Source organism: Acomys minous (genome assembly GCF_964271855.1).
Source record: "Acomys minous genome assembly, chromosome: 15".
NCBI lineage: Eukaryota > Metazoa > Chordata > Mammalia > Rodentia > Muridae > Acomys > Acomys minous.
Window position 1 is genome coordinate 56,779,314 of NC_140497.1, and position 24,681 is coordinate 56,803,994.

Genomic DNA, 24,681 nt, shown 5'->3' on the forward strand with positions numbered 1-24,681 from the left:
AGAACTACAGAGTCATCCTACAGAAAGTACCAGAGACAGTTGTTATGACAAATCGAAGCATCGTAGGACGAAGTATCAGAACTGAAGATGAGCTCTGGATTTCCCTGACAATGTACAGCATTAGAAATAGAAAATTTGGACCGGGCTTGGTGGCACACGCCTTTAATCCCAGCAATCGGGAGGCAGAGGCAGGCGGATCGCTGTGAGTTCGAGGCCAGCCTGGTCTACAAAATGAGTCCAGGACAGTCAAGGCTACACAGAGAAACCCTGTCTCGAAAAAACAACAACAACAAAAGAACACACACACACACACACACACACACACACACACACACACACACACACACAAAAGAAAGAAAGAAAGAAAGAAAGAAAGAAAGAAAGAAAGAAAGAAAGAAATAGAAAATTCACCAAGCTATGTTCCAAGGTCACTTTGGTTCAGATTTTCAACAGCGTTTAAAACTAGAATATGAGAACTTATGCCCCACAATAGTCAAAAAAAGTTTATTAAATAACACATGGAAAGATTATAAAAGACATTTCTAGAATGTTCGCATAGAGTTTCAAAGGTATGTTTTCTATAAACATTTACACAGCCTCAAACATGAAACTCTATTGGAGAGGCTTCTTTAGCCCATGAGTTGGAAGAACTTAATTCTTTTTTTCCTCTCTGCATGGACCGCTCCAGAGAAGAATGTCAGTCCTCAGGAAAAGAAATTGTCTTAGCTTCTTATGAAGAATCAGAGTTTCATGCACACTCAAGTGTTCCGGAGCTCCAATCATGAAGAGGCCACTTGGAGGGCTGACGTAGAGTCTACTCCCTTCACATACAGGATGTGAAGGATGTGTAGTCCAGAGCCCCTCTCACACACACAGAAAGGCTACTATCAGAATGATTTGCATTGAAATCAGTGTGGAAAGCCTGTGACCTTTGCTCTGTGGCCAAGAGTCAACAACCCTAACAGCAGATCTTCCCCATCAGTGATGCCCGTGATTTCACCTTGTGATAGTTTGGCAAGATGACCCTGTGGGCTGGCATTCCGTTTCAGGTCACCAGGTTTCTGCAGTCTCTGTGAGAATGTGAAGCAGTTCGGCAAATGTCGGGCGGCTTTTAGGGTTCTGGAAAACAAAAAGAGAGCTAATCAGCTCAGCTTGCTTCTCACTCAGACACCAGAGTGTGGGACTTACAGACAAAGACCTCAACGCTCGCTGGTTCTGAACAATCTGAAGAACAGTATATCTTGGCTGATACACAGTGGCATGATCTGCATGGGGGAAAGCCGAAGACGATAGAGTGTAGTGAAAGTTTTGGTTTCTTTTCTGTTTTTGTTTGTTTGTTTGTTTTGGTCCCAAATGTGGGATGTAGAAATGTTTTATTTTATCCTCAATTTAAAAACAAACTTGCAATGGGGCACATGACCTTTGCTAGCGAAAAACAAACCCGTGAGAGGGCATGTGATGTTTCACTAAAAACAGACATGTGAAAGAGTGCGTGATATTTAGAAAGAATACAAGCAGAAGACCACAGACAGTGAGACGACGCTTTTGCATCGCTGTCTATGCCTTTCTGTGGTTTACATCGTTGGTCGGCTCTGGTCTTTGCTCTACAGAGAGAAATGCTTGAGAAAACTTCTGGCCACTTTCGCTGACTCATGCCAATCCTTGCTGTTTCTGCTGGATCGTGCCGCTGCTGCAGATTTGTTTTGCTGTTTGGTGTTCCATATTGGACTGGACTGCTGGTATCCTGGCAACGCGGAGTGGAACTGGCCCACGGAGCTATGTGTAAACAGGTCACATCCCCACCCTAGCAACCTTCATTCTCTCTTATCTCTGGTTGGTGGGTTAGGAGAGAGGTAAAAGCTTTTGAGAATCCTAAACAAAGTAGATTTTTGAAAAAAAATCTAAATCTACAATGGAGCACTGCACAGATAAAACGGCTAGAGTTATATACACTAGTTACATGTGGCTATGTAAAGAAATTGAAGATGAAAAAGTATTTCAAGCTGGGACTCCCATCGTACTAGCCGTCTTTCAGCTCCTCTGTAGTCAGAGGTTGCTGCTGTACGGACAGAGCACACATTTCTACCCCCTACAGAAATTTCCTCTTGAAAATGACAGGGATTTAGAGTGTGAGGTCCCCAGTTCAATAATATCAGTTCTTTACTATACTGGTCCCCTCAAGCAAGAAGGGTATCACATAGGCAGCAAAAGGCACATTTCCTCAAGGGACTTTGCAGATCCTGGAGCACAGTCAACCAAACTGTTGGCCGTGGAAGCGGAGATCAGAGTACCTCTCCCTGTTTGACTTTGAGATGCAATTTTGCTCTGACTCTCTATAGAAAGACATGGGACATTGGTATCTTTGGAATCTGTCCATGTTAGAGCTAGTCACAGCAACGGATGAAAAGGGGCCAGGTGGAGGACAATGTGAGAACATCAAAACCCTTGATGAGGACCCAAGAGTAAATCGCGGGGCCTTTCTAGAAGGTTCAAGCTCATCAAATAGTCTCTGGCATTTTTATCAATGGAAACATAATCTTTTAAAATTAATAAAGTCACTTTATTATAATTAACTCACAATCAGGAACACCACACATCCAGTTTAAGGAAGGCATAATTAATTACATTTTATTCACGGTACTACCCTCCACAAAAAATAGATCACTATGAAAGAATTAAAACTAGAAGAAAGCAGCTTTGTATTTTGTTTTAACATGTGTGTTTGTATGTACGTGTGTGTGAGTGTGTGTGTGTGTGTGTGTGTGTGTGTGTGTATGTGTGTGTGTACACTATTTGGGTAAATTTTCTGACCGCCATTTGAGAGACTGAGTTTGTTTCCTTGTTCCTGCTGTGATCGTCCTGTTTACCCTTCCTTCTCTGTAGCTCATATCCACATAAATAATATATAAAAATCATCTCACTGTTCCATGCCCTTGTGCATGCTTATTAGCGCTCCCTGACTTAGGACATGGTCATCTCCTAGTAAATACATTCTAAGTTGAAAGTGTCATAAGCTATAGATTCATATTATGTAAGTACTCAGCAAGAAATCACAGCTCAGCAATGATTTACAGGAATCATTTGCTCCTTCTTGTGATCTGTGGCTGTGAGGAAGGTGGGCCCCTTCCCAGCATTCCAATACTTTGTTATTCACTAAGGCAAAAAAAATCAACATCAATGCTCAAATTATGGCACTATAAAATTGGAAAATATTCCCTCAAAAGCATTGCAGCCACCATCTGCATGTCCTGAGATACTATTGTTCCGATGGCAGCTGTTGTTACTAACAGCTTACTTGACATTTTTTTGGTCTTTCAAGATTCTTTGTGGAGTAATAAATAGTGACTATTTTCATGCACTGGAGAATCTTCCTAAATGAAATACTTGTCTGGAATATGAACAGTTCTACCACTCATGAAATTCTTGTTTTTCCAGTGTTTGTGGATTGGGAATCAAATGTTGGGATTGTTTTCTTGTTTGTTGTTTTTCTTTCAGGCAGCAGGAGACCACTAACCAAGCTTTGATTTTTCTGGGCTCAGCCTGCTAACTACAGAGCAGAGCTCTCAAAAGCCACGGTTTGGTGAGAGCAGGAGGGCTGTGTTGAATAGATGCCCAGAAAAGAAAAGAGAGGGGAACAGAAACCCAACCACTCTGACTTGATTTTTAATCTTAGCATTTCAACAAAAAGAGCAACCCCTAAGTGATGGTTTCCCAAATGGCAGCTCTCAGCACAGTCGGCCTTCAGTTTCTAGTCTGGCTTATTCTCTCTATCAGGAGTCTTAAGTGCCAGGGAGAGATGAAACCCATCACTTTTGGCCTTGAAAGTGAAGAAAGTGCAATGAATAAAACAGCAATCATCTTATTCTGTGGGGAAGTTCAACAAACCAGATTCTTCTCTAAGTTCCACCACCCAGTTCTTCAAGATAATAAATCATCTGACCAAGAGGCTTTAGAGACATCCAGTTTCTGTAGGTACCAATCTCAGACAGAGAATGCTTGGAAATGAGCTCCCAGATGAAAGTCCATTGTGAAAAACAAAATGGACTGGTGACTTGGGGGGCAGGGTGGGAGTCAGAGAGAATGGTGCATTGGCTCTCAGGGTCATTGCCTGGGAACAGGCAGTTGTGGCTGCCATGGTAACAGTCCCAGGAACAAGGGGCACCTACCTCATGCCAGCAGCTGTACATTACTCTGTAGATGGACATGGGGGCCAGGTGAGGGCGGTACAGCCGGAAGCCTTTAGAGATGGCTTCCACCACTTGCAAATTTGACTTATTTTCAAAAGGCATTTTTCCTTCTGTAAAGACTTCCCACATTAAAACTCCTGCAAATAAAACATGCAAAACCAAGAGTCACATGGAACCCAAACAACGGTTTGATTCAAACTGCAAGATGTTAATCTCCTCCAGCCTTGAAGCCATAATTGCCCAGAAAGAAAGAAATTCTAGGCGGGAAGCGGACTGCACCTCTGAGTCTTTAGGAAGTCTGGACCTTGAAAATAATCCTATGAAAAATGATGCCTCACCTTTTGTTTTGGCCTTGACAGTCTCCCCACGGGAGAGAATGCAGTAGTAGCATTTTCATTGCTAAGTACTGTTCCTGTCCCCACCTCTTCCTGTCCCCACCCAGTCAAATCAATGAAACCTTTCTGCTCTTCCATAGACAATGACGGATTTGTGTGAGCCTCTTCCGCCTGAAGTTCCCCAGACAGCAGATGGCACATGTCCACTTCTTTCCACTAAGAGTCTAAACTGGTAGGAAGAACCCTACAGGATGCAGCCGGGCTGGGATCATAGCTCAGTTGGTCCAGTTTTTGCTTGCAAACATGTAGACCTGAGTGAGGTTGAGACCCAGAACCCATGTCAAAATGCCCGGCTCCTCAGAGAGATGGTTCAGTGGCTGGGAGTACTGATGCTTTTCCTGCAGAGAACCCACATTTGGTTTCCGGCACCCATGGCAAGCAAGCAATTCACAGTAACTCCAGTTCCAGGGGATCCAATGTCTCCGGCCTCCATGGGCACATATACTAACACGCACATATCCACATAACTAAAAATAACATAAATAAATCATTTTTTTAATGCCTGGCATGTTAATATCCACTTGTGATCCCAGCCTTGGGAAGGTAAAAAACAAGCGGATTCCTGGGGCCCACTGGCCACCGGGAGTCACTAGTTTAATTGGTGAGCTCCAAGCACACACACACACACACACAAACACACACACACACACACACACACACACACACACACCAAAACAAAAAGAAGAAGCTCACTAGTTCATGATCCAGGGAGGAGGAAACGTGTGAACCTGAGTGAGCTCCAATTGCCCTTTGGCCACCTGAGGCGGTCCTTGCCTTACTAGTTACCAGGTGGCTAAGGATTCACACAATCCTCCCCAGCAGAGCTCAAACCCTCACCTGCCGAGATGAAGTCAGAAGAGAGCTGAGGAAGTCAGCGATGCAAGCTGACGTTGTGGTGGGGGAAGAGACCCAGTCATTTGTGAGGACAAGGACGGTTCTGTAAACCCCAAAGCCACCCAGGAAGTTCTGGATGAAAGCTGACAGACTTTTGCTCACCAGTTGCCATGGTTTGCAAACCAACTCAAACGAACAAACTGCGTTGGGCATAGATCTACAGCGTCTCTTTCTCACTGGAGACTGTTGATCAATATGAACAAATGAGCAGACCTCAGGAAGCCAAGGTGCAAATCCCATAAACCTTGAAAGTGTAAAATGAAGAGTGCGGGCTATTTTTTTTTTAAATCCAGATGTTAAGTTCAAATTTTCCAGTTGGAAACCAGTTAGAATTAAGCCGCTGCATAAGTAAACAATGAAGCTTATTAGACACACTGGAAACTCAGTGATGATGTAGACTGTTTCCTTCAAGCCTCAGTGATTTGGCAGCATTGGTTACACACTTGCCTTCTGGCTCAGCAGACTCCCTGTTACAGCTTCATGGCAACTGTTCGCTTGGGAAGGAAAAGATCCAGAGAACAGAGCTGTGTGGGGAGGCGGATGACTCCAGGTGCCAAAGCAGTGAATGCCACATCATGTCAGAAAACAAACTAGCAACAACAAACATACTCACCAAATGACCAGACATCAGACTTGCTACTGTACTTGTGAAAGAGAAAAACTTCAGGCGGGGACCACTTGACCGGGAACTTAGCTCCAGAAGAACTGATGTAATCATCGTCCAAAACGTACCTGCCGTTGTGGGATTCAAGCATACTGTATTAATGGCCTCCAAAGCCTAATAACTTCAGATTCCTTTGTCAGCTCTGATCTGTTAGAATGCAGTGTGTTTTCCCTAGGAAGGGCTTGCACACTGTGTCTTCTTGATGGTAAATAGCTGAATGGCTCTTTATTTGGTCTTCTCCTCAAGAACCATGTCTCCTTGGTTTCATTTCCATTGGATCCCTGAAAGCTACAGCTCTATAGCCCCAAAACTATGTTCTTTGGGGCCCAGTCTTAATTCTGCAAAGAAATGTGCCCTGTGCTCCAACAACAAAGGTAATATAAATTAGAAACAAAGAGAACAATCCAAAGAATCAACAAAACCAAGAGCTGGTTCTTTGAGAAAATTAATAAAGGTAATGAAAGTAAATAAGTAAAAGACTGGTCATATCATCAAAGACAGACTCAAAATTGGATGCCATATTTTCTTTCATGTACTTAATCTTTTGTTTGGCACAAAACAGGCGAAATAACAATGTGTCATTATAGTACTTCTGATATGAAAAAATATCCATTATATTATAATATATATATTTTTTACTAATTAGGAATAACTTTTTAAAAGACATCGGCAGGGAAGCATGGGAGCTGGGAGAGAAGACACAGCTAACTTTGGCTCCTTGCATGTACAATAATGCTTACTGAATTATTTATTTTTTCTGTCTTCATGCTCCCATTTCCCCCCACATATTCTATCTCATTTCACCTTTAATCCCAACACTGTAAAGGCTGCATATAGTGATGCTAGGGAGATGGCTCCGTGGTGAAGAGCTCTGGTTTCTCTGCCTGAGAACCCAGGCTCTGTTCCCAGCACCCACACGGTGGCTCACAACTGTATTTAACTCCATCCAAAGAGGATCTGACCTGTACAGGCATGCCATGCGTGTGGTACACATGCGTGTGGTACACAGACATGCACTCAGGCAAAACACCTACACACTGAAAATAAAAATAAAGTCTGAAGAAAATGTTTTGAAGACCGTGAAGCTGGACATACTGGTGAACACTTTTAATATCAGCACTTGGGAGGCAAAAACGGGTAGATCTGTGTGAGTTCTCACCCAGGCTGGGCGGCATAGAGAGTTCCAGGACAGCCAGGGCTACATGGAGAGACCCTGTCTCAAAATAAAATAGCGTGTAAGAGGAAACAGTGGGGGGAAGGGCCTGTCCTACTGATTTGGAGTTTCTCTAGGTTAAAGAAGAAAGACAGATCTATTAACATGATACCTAATGGGACAGATCCCTGGGTGAGAAAGTTCTCAACCCCACTGGAGGTTGGTGGGACTGAAGAACAACATGGAAATGGTGCCCCAAGAAAGGCAGAAAGATTCTGGAAAACAAAAGTATCTTGATATGCCTCAGTAAGCCAGACCTCAGTCAGCACCATGGAATTTTTTAGCTAGACATTCAACGGCCCCCTGTGCAAATGGCCAGGCATAGACCAAGAGGGAGAACAGCTGTACAGATGCTGCTGGGAGGACAACAGCTGTACAGATGCTGCTGTGCACATCACAGCAGGACCAGTCAGGCCATCTCCACGACAGTACCATGGCCCCAAGAGACACTTAAAAGTTGGGTTTTGACTGCTGAAGAATTCAGAAAGAAACATTGAATTCATTAGGATTATATTTCTAGAACTCTAGGAAAAAGAATCTCAAAATGTAAAATAGATAAATAAAATCACTTTTGCATATACATGGCTAAGTTTATTGCAGTGATGACTTAAAACCAGCTTCCAAACATGGTATACACAATGTCTGATGGTGACCTCAGAAAATCAGAGCTAATCAAATACATTTCTTTCTTTCACTTTTAAAAATACACATTTATCATGAAAAAATGCATTTACTTAATCACACACATTTGAGTGGACTAAGAAATCCTTCTTTCCATCTTAAGATCTACCACAGTTGTATCAACAACAACCTGAAAGAGGACAAGGCTAGGCCACATCCACCTCACAGGTAAAGCCGGCACGTATCCTGAAATCCAAAGCACACTGAGCCCTGCAACCACGTGGACACTTAGCCCATGCAGAGTCCTTCCCAACAAGTGCCTTCCTCAGAGCAGAAAAAAAAAAGAGGTAATAGCAACTTCAGTGTGCAAGACTGAAAATGGAAGACTTGGCCGGTGAGGTGGCTTGGTGGGAAGAGGTGCTTAATAGAAAGCCTGGCTACCTGAGTTTGATTCCTAGAATTATAGGGCACAAGAGAAGAACTGATTCCCACAAATTGTACTCTGACCTCTACACACACACACACACACACACACACACACACACACACACACACTGGCTTTTTAAAACATAAGACCGCCTCTTACAAATGCACAAAGTAGACAGACAGAAACATCACATACCTCGTCATCCCGAAGTCTGAGATCTTCACTACACAGGCAGAGCTGACTAAACAGTTCCTTGCTGCCTGTAGGAAGAAGAGAAGCATCAAAGCTGAACCACAGGTCTTTCTTTCAAAAGTTTCTACTTTCATTTTCCCTAGTTTCTCCACGTTACCTCTCTGCATGAGCAACCATGTGAATTTCATGGTGACACCACTGCTGATGTGCATAACCGCACTCTATTGTATGCCATGAATTTCAATGATTCTTCAGTGTCTCGAAAAATTGAGATTGAATGTTAACAATTTTAAAAATTTAATGTTTTCAACAAGTATCCTTGGTAAATGAGGATTAATTGGTTTAATAGGTTATAAACTAAGTATTTGACATAAAACAACTTTGTTTTTTGTTTGTTTGTTTGTTTTTGTTTTGTCTTTGTTTTGTTTTGTTTTTTAACTTAAGTGATGAAAGTCTGACATGACAGATAAGACAGTCATGTAGTATCTTTGAGCTCTACAGTGGGTAATAAGAATTAAGAAATTATATATTAAAAACTTTCCTTCACCAAGTAGAACTAGTTCTGGTGGTGATCTTATACTTTTTAAAGTTATTTTTATTCAATGTATATGGATGTTTTGCCTGTGTAGGTCCAATTATGGTATTGGGTCCTATGGAACTAGACGACAGTTGTGATCTGTCATGTGGGTGCTGGGAATCAAACCCAGGTCCTCTGGAAGAGCAGCAAGTGCCCTTAACCTCTGAGCTATCTCTCCTGACTCTCCCCTCCTGCCCCCGCTACTTCTTTCTTATCACACTGAACTAAATATAATGCAGCGTCAATCTGGCTGTAGTCAGAATAACTCATTTTCAGCACAGTTCATAGAGGAAGTCATCGTTTTGATCAGCTTCATTTAGACAAACCATTAGGTAGAAGTGTTCTCCTTTCAGTGAATTTGAGGTTCAATGTATCCAGTCACAAAAGCAAGAAGCTTTAACATGGGGATGCAGAGGAGTCAGCTCAGAAGGTACCAGAAAGTACCAGCCACTGTCTTGAATTCAAACCACAGGAAAAGGACCCACTGTGAGCTGATGTATTCTACATGCAATGCAGTAGGTAAAATAGAATATAAAGACCATTACCAATCGAGGGTGGAGGTTAATCTAAGGACAGGAGAGCTTGTCCGCCTGGAGCAAACAGAATGCCTAGGGCTGTGGAACCACAGACTTTTGATTCTACCCCTTATCAGGGAAAGAAACCTTCAGAGGCCAGGAAAGCGAGCGAGGCAGCTTGGAAACCACACACGCCACTCAGAGGTGGACAGAGAGCTTCCTCGTGCTGGGCATTAGGGGTGTACAAGGAGGACCACTGAGCAGTGATCAGCACCTATGGTGGCAACATCACTGCAGAGCCCTCGTGGGACAGGCTACCATTGCACGCACTGATCCACATAGTCCTCCCAACAGGCCCACATGAAGGAAGTGATCCATGGAAAACCACATTCCTGCTTAACTAGCTCCCTCAGGATCACAGACATAGCAAGCAAAGAAGGAACGACTCCATGCCAGGCTGCAGCAGCCTTGCAACCTGGACTGCATTTTGATGGCCCTTTATGGCCAGAGATTCTGATCTAACTGGCCTGGTTATGATCTGGGTTTGAAGATTTTGCTCACAGCTCCCAGGTGATTCTCACACCCTGCAAAGTTGATGTTTGAGAACCTTTCCTCTACAAGCCACGTTCTTGGCACTATTCTTAACTCTCCTGAGCATAGGTCTCAAGGTGACCATGGTGCAGTGTTCACGTAGAATTGTAAGTAATTGAAGCTGTACCCATTAAGTTTCACCAATATGACTGTCTTAATGTGGGCTGAACAAGGATGACACCAATAGAGTTGCCAAAGTGGATGCTGGAAAGCCCGTACGGTCTCACTGCAGACAACTGAGGAATGCTAAGAAAGGGAGAGGCGGTATTTCCCGGGGAAAATCAGTTACTGGTTATTCAACGGCAAATGGCCAGCCTTAAAAACATACATACAAGTAACATCAACAGTTTCCTTCAGGATTGTAACATTCCATCCTGCAGGAAGTTCCTTAAAGAAGGCAAGTAACTCAAAGTAGCATCAGGAAGTCCCTGAAACTGATCAGGTTCACTAGGCCCCACCCTGCCAGAGCTAGCAATCAAAGCCGACCCCCCCCTCTCCCTCCCTCCCCCTCCCCCTCTCTCTCTCTCTCTCTCTCTCTCTCTCTCTCTCTCTCTCTCTCTCCCCCCCCCCCCCTCCTGAAGCTGAGCTACAAAGAACGCTGTCAGACGAGGAAAGCTGCAAAGAAGACTCTGAGACCAGAGGAGCTGCCTGGAATAAACAGGCACTAGCCGAGCCACCTAGCAGCCGTTTAGATCAGCTTGAGGCCCCTGGAAACGCTCTCTGGGCTATTAAGCTGCCTGTAGTCTGTGCAGTGTGCTCTAGACTCCCAGCTTCAGGAGCTACCACCCATGTGGGGGTGGGCCTTGGTGGTGCAGCTGTCTTTCAGTCGTTTCTGTTCCTGGAACATGTCACCCATAACCCTTTAAGTAACCACCTTCTCCTCCCCCTCCCCCCTCCCCCCCTCCCCGCGAAAAAATAGACACCAAGCAAACCAAACAAAACAAAAACAAAAATCCTCATTGGTTCACCCAACTGGACTCTGGTGGTATCTGTACTTTGGTGCATCATGGATTCCCTATTTGGGGTGAATACACATGTGTTTTGCATCTCCCTAGGAAACATTTTGTTACACACACACACACACACACACACACACACACACACACACACACACTTCCATATACACGCAATAGCAGTTAATGAAAAAAGAGGCCATGATTTGAAGGATAGCAGGGAGAGAGGTATATGGGCAGGCTTGGAGGGAGGAAAGGGAAGGGGAAAATGTTGCAGTAATATTATAATCCCCCCTCCAAAGAACTATACACAGAAATATAGGTGATTAGCTAGTGTGCGAAGCTGTAAATAATAAAGCCATGAATGTTCTGAGTTGAAGGCAAAGTAAGTCCATTTCCCACGGTGCTCTGGAAGCAGTGTAAGTCCACCGCCAGCCTCACCTTTAGATCCCCCCAGTCTCAAGGATGGGCGCTGTAATACGATCGCTCTGGGAACGGGAGCCCAAACACAAGGTTATTTCTAAGGGACTGAATCAGGGATTGAGTTCTAATTTCTATTTCTAAATGAAACACAGATGGACCCGGAGAGAACAGTGTGAGTATCCTGAAGCAATGCACGGTAGTCTAGACGTGTTTCTACCACAGGAGCGGCCACGGAGCAGGCGTAAGAGAGCCTTTTAAGTGGGTGTGTTCAGAACGTTACCCAGCGGAAGGGTCAGGCATTTCCAGTCTCCACCATGAATGCTAGTGCTGTCACGGGCAAGCCACCTGTACCAGGGGCAACTTGAATCCTGGATAAGATTACAAGGGCCTGTTCCTCTACTGCAGGGCTTAGAATGGTTAGCATATACGAAGCCGTGGGGGCAGGAATGACTGAAGGGTAAAAGGTTTGAGCTCACTTCAAACCTGAAAATTGGACACCCCACAAAAACTCCACCCATCTCTGAGCTCAAAACCACCAATCCTTGGCCTTGCCCTAAGCTCAGGACTTGCACTTCCACCAATCCCCACCCTGGAGAACTCCGTCGCCAAGAAATCCCACGTAAAGTCTACCTCCTGCTCAGCTCTCTGTTGTTTCTCAGCTGAGCAGGGACAGCCACCCTCTTGTGTCTTTCCAGATAAATCTCTTGGGTGAGGCTTGCTGTGCGCTGTGATTTTGTGGTGTTCCTTGGCTCCGGGCTGCCAGGGTACCTTTCCCAGCAGAGCTGTACCACTTACAGTGACTCCTGGAGTTTGACATTGGTGGAAAGAAAGAAAGTGTGCAAGCAAAGAAAAACAAGGGGGAAAATAAGGGAATGAGGAAGAGAAGAGAGCAAAGATCATTGTAGTTAGTTGGTTCATTAGGTTAGGTAATTAATTAGTGAAAGACACTTTAGAGTGATTTCCTACTTGGTTTCAGCGTTAAAGGGCAATTAAAAATAAAGTTACAGGGTTGGAGGATGTGAGTCAGTGATAGAGCAAAGGCTTAACACGTGCAAGGCCTTGGCTTTAATCGCCAGCACTGAAAAATAAGTAAGAAAATTAATTAACCTTAACAATAAAATGCATGAATTTTAAAAATGCTCCAAAGGCACATTCTTCAAAGTACCAAAATCAACCCTCATGGCCTCCTGAATCCAGGTACGTAAAGTCAGGTGATTTGGCCCCAGACTCACCAGATCCCTGTGAATATAGCAGTTCCTCTCCAGGTACGCCATGCCTTCACATACATCCTGGCACACACTCAAGAGCAACACCTTCGGGAGCTTGCCTTTTCTCTCCCTGAGATAGTTAAGCAGGCAGCCGTTTTCCATGAACTCCGTCACTATGTAGACGGGCTTCTGCCGTATACACACCCCGTAAAGCTGAACTAGCCTGGAGTGTGACAGTTTCCTGTGAAAGAAAAACCAGTAAACTGGGTTGCTCTTGCATTTTAAAACAGAAAAATATCATTTTCATTTTTGAGGTGAGATAAGCATCAATTCAACCACCAGGAACAGGTAGCATTTTTCTTTCTACTTTATGCACTGAAAACGTGGGATTAGGAGGTTAAGCAGCACCTCCAAAGTTGTCGACACAGAATATTGCATGCCTGAGATCTGACTTGCTTCTTTTTCTTCTTCCTGTCCTGTCAGCCTTAGCATCCTTGGTACTGATTTTCCCAGCCTAGGTGTCAAGAGTTCCTGCTCCTTGAATCCTAGTCATCCTAACGACAGCCTTTAGATGGAAAGTTCCAGGCGGGCAGCAGGGAGGGAGAGGATGGTCTTGAGGAAGAAAATGGAGTTCTAAAGAGTAAGTCCATCTCAGAATAAATGTCTAGATGAAGCTGGAGACTAAAAGTGATTTGCCAGCGTGAAACCATGTCATGTCTTTGGTAATCACATAAAGTTTAAGTTTTCTATTAAAATATACTCATATTTTTTAAATTTAGTTTTACTTTATATGTACAGGTATTTTGTCTGCACACATGTCTGTGCTCCTTGTGAGTGCAGCACCCACAGAGGCCAGAGAGGGCTGTGGAAATGTGGGACAGGAGTTACAAACAGTTGTTAACCACCACGTAGGCACTGGGATTGAACCTGGGTACTCTGCAAGAGCAGCTGATACCTATCACAGCTGAGCCATCTCCCTGGCTCCAATACTTATGTTTTTAAAAAGCAATCTAGGCTTCAAACATTTATTGATGTCCCCACCCCCATGGAAGATATCCTTTGATGTTTAAATGCCTTTTAGGCCACCAAGAAAAAAAATTCAAATTAATTTTTGTAATTTTAAAAGCAGTATACTGTCAAAAGTACCTTAAGAACGCTCTTCTTCTCAACCATAAAAGCAAAGTGTGTGTGTGTATGTGTGTGTATAATTATACGGGTATATATTAGACAGACTTTGTCTGCTTTATCTTTCAAGTTCATAAGCATGCGTTCAGTTAAGGAATGCAGTTTACATGTGTGCAGAATAATGTCAGGAAAGCGAATGTCAGAAGGAAACGATTCATGCCACCAGAAACCTGAGACCATAACTTCATGGATGCCTTTGAGAACAGAAACATGGACAAGCATGTCCTCATGAGGGTGACTGCCAGAATGCATCTGAAATAAGACAGATGCCTATCAATGTACAGCAAAAGCAAGTAAATGAATAAACTGTGTGGTTCAGTTGAACACACAGGACGAAAGTTTCTCACAGCCAGAGGACCACGTGAGCAGAAGTGGGCGCTCCTGCCTCCCGCTGTGATGTGAGTTTTTCCGCACATGTACCATTCCCCAGCTTGAGCAGTGCCATGACTCGCCGCAGGGCAATGGGTAGATGTATTTCAATTTAAGAAAAAAATCTTTTCAGCCTTCTCCAGTTATCCTTTTCTAGCACTTTCCCTCCCTTTAGCACAGAATCAAGTTTCATGGTTCTCAATAGCATCTTCGGGGACATTCTCAAGTTCATGCTCCTACCTTGACTTCTCTCCTGAACTCTGGCTCCACTGCCTTTACCTGACTAGTCATCTTTGATATTCTAATGGGCATCTCAAATTCATCAACACACACACACACACACACACACACACGCACACGCACACACACACACACACACACACTGGGAGCTCCCTGCACAACTTTTAGTCAACTCCACTACAGAAAATCCTCTTTCTAACAATTACTATTTTGTAACCCTGTGGACGGGCTTGTGACTCTTATATAAACCCCTGGGCTCCTGAGTCATGTGTATTGTATCCGCCTCCTGAGGCTTAGGAGTGCGGGGGAGGGCGGAGTTTTGTCTCTTTCAAGAAGCCCCTCATCTCCTCGTGTTCAGAGAAGATTCTGACAGGATTTAACTGAGTTACACATCCCACTTGCCCTTCCCATATTGTGTCGCTTTAACCCAGGGCACACTGCTACCCTTCTCTCCTTAAGAACCAGAACTCCCTGATTACAGAGCACAGGCCAGCAAACAGGCGTCTCAGGTGTGCTGTGACAGTCACAAAGTCACGGTGTTTTTCCTAGTTCTATCCAGATCCATTCTGTTATAAATGGATTGATGGGATATTTTGATGGGATAGTTGGGGTGTGGGCTTGAAAACTCCCAGAGTCATAATTGCTCTCTGTCTTTGATGTGACCGTAGCTAATCGCTCCTGATGCTACCCACTTTCTGTTCCTTTTGTTTCCCTTTGGGGCCTGCAAATTTGGGACAGAACCACACAGGTTGAACAACAGCACTGTTGAACTAAGGACATCTGGGTATTTTCCACTCTGATGCATTGCTGCTCTTCTAAATAAACATTGAGCACGTGAGTAGAGAAGGTTGATCTGAAACTTCCTGGTCCAAGGTCAGATTACAGTAACAAACTGCAACCAATACACTTGCGTGGGTGGGCAAAACAAGGCATCACTAAGCTATATAGCACTGACTCAGCACCGATCACTGAGCCGAAAATGCAACACTTTCCCATTACCATCTCATTAACTCGCAGCTCCATCCAAAGCCGTAAGTACTGCTATTCCAATTGTATAGGCAAGGAGTTTGGAGACTGGAAGGTGACATAGTTCATGCATGTCACATTTGCCTGGGTCGCACAACTAACTTGGGCAGAGTTGTGACACAGGTGCAGGTATGGCTTGACTCCCAAGTCCAGGCTCTGCCCTGGACTCAGACGTGCTGGGCACATACTCACATCATCACTTTGGCCTCTTCAATGAAATCTTCTTCAGACATGGAACCTTCATTAATGGCCTTGATGGCGACCTGGATATGTGCTCGCCACTGTCCTAAGTGGACTACCCCAAACTGACCGCTGCCGATCTCCTTGACAAAAGCCAGCTCGGATGGCTCAATCTCCCACTTTTCTAGAAAGGCAAATGACTCATGTCACAAAAGAAGAGAAAATACTTTTTTTTTTTTAGAAACTATTTAAGAATTATCTAGGCCTCTTTGTTTTACATAAATGTTGAAGACATACAGGTGAGGATCTGTAATTATGTTTAATATTCTCATTGTGGCCTTAATGTGTAATTCAGGACATCAAGTGTTTAAAAAAAAGTCACCTGCTTCGTATCCTGGTTTTGTTATAGGAGGTGGTACTTCCTCTTCCTGTTTCAGGTCCTCCCACTGTTCTCACTCCAGGGCTACCGAGCCTTCCTGCCTTGTCTAGCCTCTCCTTAGGGCAGGGACTGATCACCTAATAAGCATGTCCATTGCCAGAATGCTAGCCAACAAATATGTACGCATGTGTTTGAAGTGAACTTTGTGCTGCTGTATCTTTCTCATTTCTCATAAGCAAATCAGGAAGGAAAAAAATAACTTTAAAAAATTAATACTCTTTTAGCTCCTAGTTTTTCTATGGCAACATCACCATCTGCTGGAGCTTCAGGATAATGCACTTAGCAGAATTATTGATGGTGATAAGCCCCCTAGTCCCACTGGTGGGAAGCCCCCTAGTCCCACTGGTGGGATGCCCCCTAGTCCCAGTGGTGGGAAGCCCCCTAGTCCCAGTGGTGGGAAGGAGTCCCCAACCCAGCAGTGGAATGCTGTTGTAAATGTGACAGGAGGAAACAGAGTTATGACCTTGACACTGCCATGGAATTACTTGATAGAATATCATCACAGAGAAAAATATTAATAAATAGAAACTCATAATTTTGTCTGCTCATCTGGAGAAATGAGTCAGTGGATGAAAGCAGGTGTTGCTCTTGCAGAAGACCGGAATTCAATTTCCAGCACCTACATTCTGGCTCAGAATCATTCTTTGCTCCAGCTCAAGGGAGCCTAGCTCTATCCCTCCTCTGCAAGCACCAAGCACACACGGAGTGCACTTAAATACATGTAGACAAAGTACTTACACACATAAAATAAAGATAAATATTTAAAAGAATGAATGTGTTACGAATAAATCAATCAGAAAAAGCATCGAACCCAATTTTTAAGGGTGAATATGGTTGTTGTTATTTTTGAGACAGGGTTTCTCTGTGTACCCTTGGCTGTCCTGAACTCGCTTTGTAGACTATGCTAGCCTTGAACTCACAGCGATCCACCTGCCTCTGCCTGCCTAGTGCTGGAATTAAAGGCGTGCGCCACTACGCCCGGCTGGAGTTGTCATTCTTATACATTGTTGACAAGCTTGGAGTTTGGTATAAATTCTTTGGAAAATTGATTCTCCCTAAGAAATCTCAAATTGTGCATAGCCTTTGACCTAACAAAACCACTCTAAACTAAATATACAATGGAGCACAAATGTACATTTATCGTCTAAACACAAAGAAGAACTGTCATAACAACAGTATTTGTAAGAGCTAAGCATGAGTGATACCCACGGCTGTGTAAAGAAGGTGGCAACCCCAACAGTGTAGCAATATGTCACAATGAAAGTGTGCCAGCCCCACCCAGCCCCATATATGAAGTGCAAAGATATGGTGAGAGCAGGAAGAGGTCAGGCACAGAGTGTGTAGCTTCTCGTTCTGTTACCTAAAGTACTCAAAACGCAGTGTGTGTGTGTGTGTGTGTGTGAGTGTTGTGCTATAGGTGTGGCTTATGCATTATTCTGTTCCAAAAAAAAGTCGAACTTTTTCTAAGGAATTAAAGAGCATAATATTCATCCAAGTTGCTAATAATCATGTAAGTTCTTCCATATAGGAATGATGGAGGTACCCATAGCACCCTGATGTTCCCCTTCCGACTTGTTTAAACTGCATCCCTGAATCATAGTCATTTTTACACAATATAATTTTCACTGTTTTGTTTTGGGTTTTTTTTTTCTTAGTATAATCTGAGTCCTACTAATGAGTGGAATTCAAGGGAACAAAAATTTCAACAAATCAGAAAACACAGTTCCCTGGTGCACATTTGTTCTCACAGAATTGTAAATATCACACTTGCTAGAAAGCGACTCGAATCTCAGGGAACCAATTCTGTTTGAACAGAGGTGGAGTGGAGCCATTCAACAGCTGTTTCTGATAGATCTTCATGGAAAGCAATGACTTCCCAGCAACCCTTGCAACTGGAAAACAACAGCCTCAACATCCAGAGAATAGTAGTTATTTATGAAATTGGGAATGCCAACAGGTCCTCGTAACAGTGCAATGAAATGAATAAAACTGAAACATCGCTACTGAGTTCAAATCTCCCTAGGAGATGGATTACCTTAAACATCTCCAGCAAGAGAGATCGGTTTTTAAAAAGAAACATATGTAGATAGACATTTCAAATGAACTGGGAATTTAAAGAATCTGCAGGGAAGTTCCCGGATGGATGGATTGCTTCCCTCAGCACCTGTGTGTACTTTACCGTAGCTAAAGCCAGCTGTGGCAGGTAAACAGCTGCCCAGGAGCCCAACAGGATAGCGGAGACGGGTCATGAGACCTAAGGAAAAAGAAAAATGAGCATCTCAAACTTAGATACTAGTTACAGAAGGAAGAGTTAAGTGTACCAGAAGATAGCACTAGTCTTTATAAGTAATTAGGTGTAACGATTCTGTTTCCTATTTTTCATTTAAAAAACGTTTTTATTAATATACACTTACTGTACACAAAGTTAACAAGAAGTTCTCTCACAAACTCTTAGTGTGCACAGATGAATTGTTATCACTTTAGTGAAAAATCTGACAAAACTCTATTTAAATATTTGGAAGCATGTACGAAATACATTGTACAAAAATATGAATGTTTTATTATAGGTTTTTCATACCAATAATTTAGTTTATACATACTGATGACTATAAATAGACCTTAAAATATTTCTGAGACTTCACTGTTATAAAATTTGTTATATTTTCTCAAACATATGTTTCTATGTATTTTCTCATGTATTCCTCTTATAAAATGGGATACATTGATCAAATTGTTTCCAAAAAGTGTTACAAAAATCGACTTAACCATCAAATTGAATACTCTTTGGAAATAGGTTTTTGTAAGATTTTTTTTTGTTCTGCATTGATTTAGTTCTATTTTGTTTTGTTGGAAAGCAGCATAGTAAAATGAGTAAGACTTCATATGATTAGGTCAACATGAAAAAATTCTAGACAACCAATTTTTTTCCTCAATTGCTACTAGTCGAAAGTCCATTTGCATCATCTTAATGTTAGGAGACAGTGGAGAAGCTGATGGCCTCCACTCTCAAGGAGCTCACCTTCTACGAGAGTGAGAAGTAAACCAGTGTGCACCCACAAGAAAAAGTAACCACAAGGCAGAGTAGGTAAATGTAGTGATCCGAGAATGGGTCATCTAGGAAAGCCTTTCAGACAAGATGGTGGGCATGGTGGCATTGAGTGACAAGAAGCCACCCACAAACGTCAGCAGGAAAAGCCCGGGCAGGTGACTAGTGTGTACAAAGGCTGAGAGGCAGAGCTAAGATGGGCTAGCAGAGAAACGGAAGCTGTGAAGACCTAAATTATACAGGCTTCTCTTCGAGGCAGATCCCAAAGATCTCAACACATCCAAAGACACTTGGGGTGATGATTCTTCCTACAGACAGCTCTCAGTGAGGAAACACAAGAAGAGACAGGACCACTCTACTAAGATACACACACAACCTAGCGGGGACACACAGAGAGAACAGCAAACACATGGCATTCAAAGATGTCTTTTGGGAGGGTTGACACCTGCCCTCCCAAATTGTGACAAATAGAGTTAACCCCTGAGAAGAAACTGAAAACGGCTTTCTAGCCGTGACTTAATAATGAGAAGTGTGAAACATAAGGGTACTTGACCAAAGAGCAGGAGGTACGAAGAGGCAAGACCTTGTATTCAAGAAACATGTGCTATTCTGGTTGTGATGGGTCTTTAAGCTGTGTCAGAGGGCACCACGTTTTCCAGCAAAGGGAGGGGGTGGGGGGAGGTCAGTCTCAAGCAAGAAAGCGAAAGCTTCATACTTTCGTTTTGTTAGACCACTGGTAGTAGCATAGAGGTAGAGCAGAGGGAAGTGAGCATTGAAGACAATGAGAGCATAAGGAAATTGCTTGAAATCATCACAGGACTAAGGACTAATCAGAGCAGCCCTGATACTAGGGAAAGACAGGGATCTAGATGAACACATTGATGATACGAAAGTCATTGTCTTTTTAATTAATCAAGAGTATTTGTGTGGTGAACAGTTTATCATTCCTATTTCTTAATGTTGTCACATTCTTGCCTTTCATTATTTTGTAACCTCACCACATAAACACTCTGTCTTAAATGTTCTTTAGAGGAAGAAGAAAGAGGAAGGAGCGTTGAGAAAGCCAGCTCAGAACTGGCCTGACGGTGTGGGGGTTCATATCTCCATTCTGACCCTTGGCCTCTGGCCCTGTCTCCTGAACCTCTGCATCACCAAGCCTCTGCTGATCCTGGAAATCCACGTGGATCCATCCCATAAGTGGAGACAGATGTCCTGGGATGTACAGAACCAGGGTCATGAGGTTTTGCTGTTGTTGTTTTCTTTTGTGTTTGTCAACACAACTTATCATTTCCTTTTCAAAAGAAAGTTACAGTGGGCTAGTGCCAAGTTCTGTAATGCTGAGATAAACACACACACACACACACACACACACACACACACACACACACACACCATGCTAATTGGCTTAGCACATATTGGGTGGAGGTTGAAGACAAGAGATATGTCTGTAATTGTGGTAGAAACTTCTAAGACCCCTTATCTTTCCACAAATGATAGGTTTGCTTAAAGGAGAAATGGGCAAACAATAGATGAAGAGAGGGTCTAACATTCTGAACTATTTAAGTCAAAGTGTAACAGTGGAAGCTTAGGTTCTGTATTTTTTTTCAAAACAACAAAGAATAGAGGACGAGAGGCTTAAAGATAATGTCCTGTTGTAACGATCTAAACAAGAGAGCAGATTTGTGAGAGCAAAGAGAAGCCAATCTCATCATTTAGAGATTTGAAGCTGTGTTTCATTTATCCCTATATAAACTTCCAGAACAAATGCATAACTAAATCCCGATGGCTCCTCTGTCATCTACCATCTTTCTAATCTGGGAGAAATAAAAAACTGCAATTCAAGTCTTGCTCCTTGACGAAGGGGAAAAAGACACATCAATGAGACCAACCATTGCCCAAGACTGTATTTTTAGGCTTTTAGGCTGGATGTCCATGGTGGGTTGATGCTGTGGAATATCTGAGACCATACATGCCTTCCCTGTCATTGGCTGGTCCCCAGCCCTTCCCCCTAGACCTGACTCCTCACTTACCAGCTGCATTGTACTGGTGATACTGGATCAACTCTGGAACTGATGGAAAGAGGCGCCTTTCAGTGACGTACCACTGTCCTGCATCGTTCCTTTTAATGTGATAATGTTTTATTGAAGACTGTGTAGGCCTATAATCAATAAAATGGCATTTACTGGAGAAGCAAAAGACTGCTTTAGAATTAAGTCAGTGTATTAGGCGGTGGGACTCCAGAGCTCAAGTTCTCTTCTTGGCAACACTACACACTGATGGGAGGACGGGTGGGCTTTCATCTGGTCATCCAGGAAAATTTCTCAATTGTCTTACTGGTGCCTCATATTCAACATAACTTTAGGAGACAAGCCTCATGCCCAATATAGCTATATTCATTGTGAAGCACAGACAGATATTTATTGACTGTTAAATGGTGACCGAACAAATGAGAAATTCCATTGTGAGGGACTGGAAAGCTGAGATGAGGAAGGCAAAGTCGATACAGAGAACATTACTGAGCAGGTAATGGCTTTGAGCAGCTAGTGCTTTGTTACTAAACTGCAGACACACTGAGGAGTTCACCCCTCAGCTCCTTCCATCACTGAGGTAAGATGTTCCTGAGCTGCTGCCTTTCAGGTACCTCTAGCCTCATCCCAAGTTCCCATGGTCACGGAACATCCCAGGCCCAGATTAGACATAGGAGGCTTGTGGAGCTCAGAAGCCCTCTGTATAGGCCAGCACCACAGGAGACTGACGTGCCCGAGGGACATGCTGAGGGACATGCCAAGTGTCAGCCACAACAAATCTAACTTGATGGAGAGGGTTGGTTGGAAGAGAAAGAAGGCTTTATGATAGATTTGTCATGCCACATGTCATATTACATGCCCTGTAATACATGTATCAGAGATACACATGAACTGGGTAGTCATCCCAGTTTCTAGGCAGGCAGTCCCCTCCTCAGGGTGAGGCCTTTCTCATAATCCCTATGTGATAGTATCTCCACAAAGCAAAACTGCCCCAAGGATTAGTTCTAAAGTAACCAAAATCACAAATGTTTACCTTCCAGCTCTTGTAAATACAGAAATTGTATAAGATCCCAAGTGTCTTGAATCTCTCACAATAAACGCACCTTCTTTAGCCTGCAAAAATAAAATTTATCCGTTATATAAGTATAATCCTTCTCGGAGAAGTAAACTGAGATCTTATTGATGAAAAACAAATGCAGATAGGCAGTAAGTAAGTAAGAAACATATATTACAAAAAATAGCAAGTGACTTCTGCGTTCTTACTATTGGAGACTGAGATTGTTTTTACAAGTGTACCTCTCTTACAGATTTAGAAACCATAAGCCTAGGAGAAGATAAGTTAGATAAGAAATTTATAACGTGTGTTTTAAAACATTACCCTTGATTTTTCCAGGAAAAGTCCTGGTTTTGACAACCTTTTACCCAGCATTTGATGGGTTTTGTTGTTGATTAGGATAACAGATGAAAACCACTGATCCATAGGAAAAACTCTGAGAGAGACTGACAAGGCTGGCTGGATGAAGCGGGGGGAAGGATGCGGGGAGAAATGTTTCTGGAAAGGCAGAGGGTAGGACAAGAGATCAGAGCTCATGAGAAAGAACACACGCAGGGGCTCCTGTTGGGAGTTGCCAGCTGCTGTAGGATGTGGGCGAGATGAGAACAGGAATGGCAGTGGGGGACATCATGACACCCTCAATGCTCAGTTAAGAACTAGGTCCCTGTGGACATCCTTTGAAGAAACTCCAAGAAGGCTGTACATTGCTTGCCAACCATGTTGACAGTTGGACTGCTTTGTTTCTTACTATACAGCTTTTCTGCCTTAGTGGCCATGCTTATTTGTGTTCCTGGAGGCAGACCAGCCATAGAGCAGCGGCGGCTCTCAACCTTCCTAATGCCGCAACCCCTTAATACAGTTCCCCATGTTGTGGGGACCCCAACCATAAAGTATGCCATTACTACTTTTTAGCTCTAATTTTGCTTCAGTTATGAATCATAATGCAAATATACAGTAGTGCTGCTTCCCTGAGGTTGTGTGTGTGGTTTGAACAGCAAGGCCAGCCCCTCACAGTTCACTAAGATACTAAACACAGTCTCCTCCCACACTTCCCAGACATTAGGCTCAATTCCCAACTGAATTCTCTCATAGATATTGCAAAGGACACAATCCAGCCTTTATTGAACTACTAGGATGCATAAGGGGTGCATTGGATACCAAAGAGAAACACAAGATGTAAATGACAAAGGAACCCCATAACCAAAGGCAACATGAGAAGGAAAAGGTTTTCTCTCCAGTCATAGTCAGATTGTGGGAAGCTGGAGGCAGGACAGACCACGGATGGGCACTGTTGACTGGCTTGCTCCTCATGCCTTGCTCAGCCTGCTTTCTTACAGAACCCAGAGCCACCAGCCCAGGGAAGGCATCACCCACAAAGAAGTAGGTAATGAAGAAAATGTTCTACAGGTTTGCCTACAGCCAGATCTTATGGAGGCCTTTTCTGATTCCCTCCTCTTGGATGACTTCAGCTTGTGTCAAATTGACATAAAACTAGCCAGCACACCAGCAAAAGTTGAAGAAAAAGCATAAAGATCAAATTAGAAGAAAACAAATTATAAAGACAAAAATATGATACAATAGGTAATTAAATTCAAAATCTGGCTGTTCAAGAAAAATTACAGATAAACTAATTAACTTAGTCAGTAATTGTGAGAATTATCAAAAGTTATATCACAAGATGAATAAATCAATGATTTGTTTCAAAAACAAAGATTTCACTTGCCTGTATGTAACAAATTTTAGAACTTGAAGGCAATGGATAATTAACTAATAAAACAACTTATCAAGATTGAATCCAACATAGCTAAAACTTGTTTTATTTATTTTTTAAAATTTGTTCACTTTACATCCCAATTGTAGTCCCCTCCCTCTTTGTCTCCCTCCTTCATCTCCTAGTCTTCAGAAAGGGGGAGCCATCCTCCCCTAACATCTGACCCCACCTATCAAGTCTCATCTGGACTGCCTGCATCCTCTTCCTCTACAGTCTGGCACTGCCCTGCCAGGGGGAAGTGATCAACGTGTAGGGACACCAGAGTCCATGTCAGATGTGGTCCTTATTCCCCATATTGTATGACCCACAAGGAGACTGTGCTGCCTATCTACTCTATTTGAGCAGAAATTCTAGGTCTTCACCATACATGGTGGTTGGTTGGTGCATCAGTCTCTGCAGCACCCCTTATCTGCCCAGATTTGTTGGCTCCATTAATCTCCTTGTGGAGCTCCTGTCCCCTCCAGGTCTTTCTATCCCCTAACTC

At 43.2% G+C, this 24,681-nt stretch overlaps 1 protein-coding gene across 7 annotated transcripts in view; it reads right to left on the minus strand.

The window, feature by feature from the left end:
• Positions 1 to 455: 455 nt before the first annotated feature.
• The window catches only part of TXK (TXK tyrosine kinase), a 51,174-nt gene continuing 26,948 nt past the window's right edge, over positions 456 to 24,681 (minus strand). For all 7 annotated transcript variants that reach the window (XM_084759852.1, XM_084759853.1, XM_084759855.1 and 4 more), the window contains 9 exons: positions 22,406 to 22,485; positions 21,376 to 21,503; positions 18,479 to 18,553; positions 15,873 to 16,044; positions 12,885 to 13,101; positions 8,597 to 8,661; positions 6,090 to 6,208; positions 4,167 to 4,324; positions 456 to 1,119 (listed from right to left, as the gene is read on the minus strand). In XM_084759852.1, coding sequence (XP_084615978.1) covers positions 1,051 to 1,119; positions 4,167 to 4,324; positions 6,090 to 6,208; positions 8,597 to 8,661; positions 12,885 to 13,101; positions 15,873 to 16,044; positions 18,479 to 18,553; positions 21,376 to 21,503; positions 22,406 to 22,485 — 1,083 coding nt within the window. In that variant the 3' untranslated portion in view covers positions 456 to 1,050. The remainder of the gene's footprint in view (positions 1,120 to 4,166; positions 4,325 to 6,089; positions 6,209 to 8,596; positions 8,662 to 12,884; positions 13,102 to 15,872; positions 16,045 to 18,478; positions 18,554 to 21,375; positions 21,504 to 22,405; positions 22,486 to 24,681) is intronic.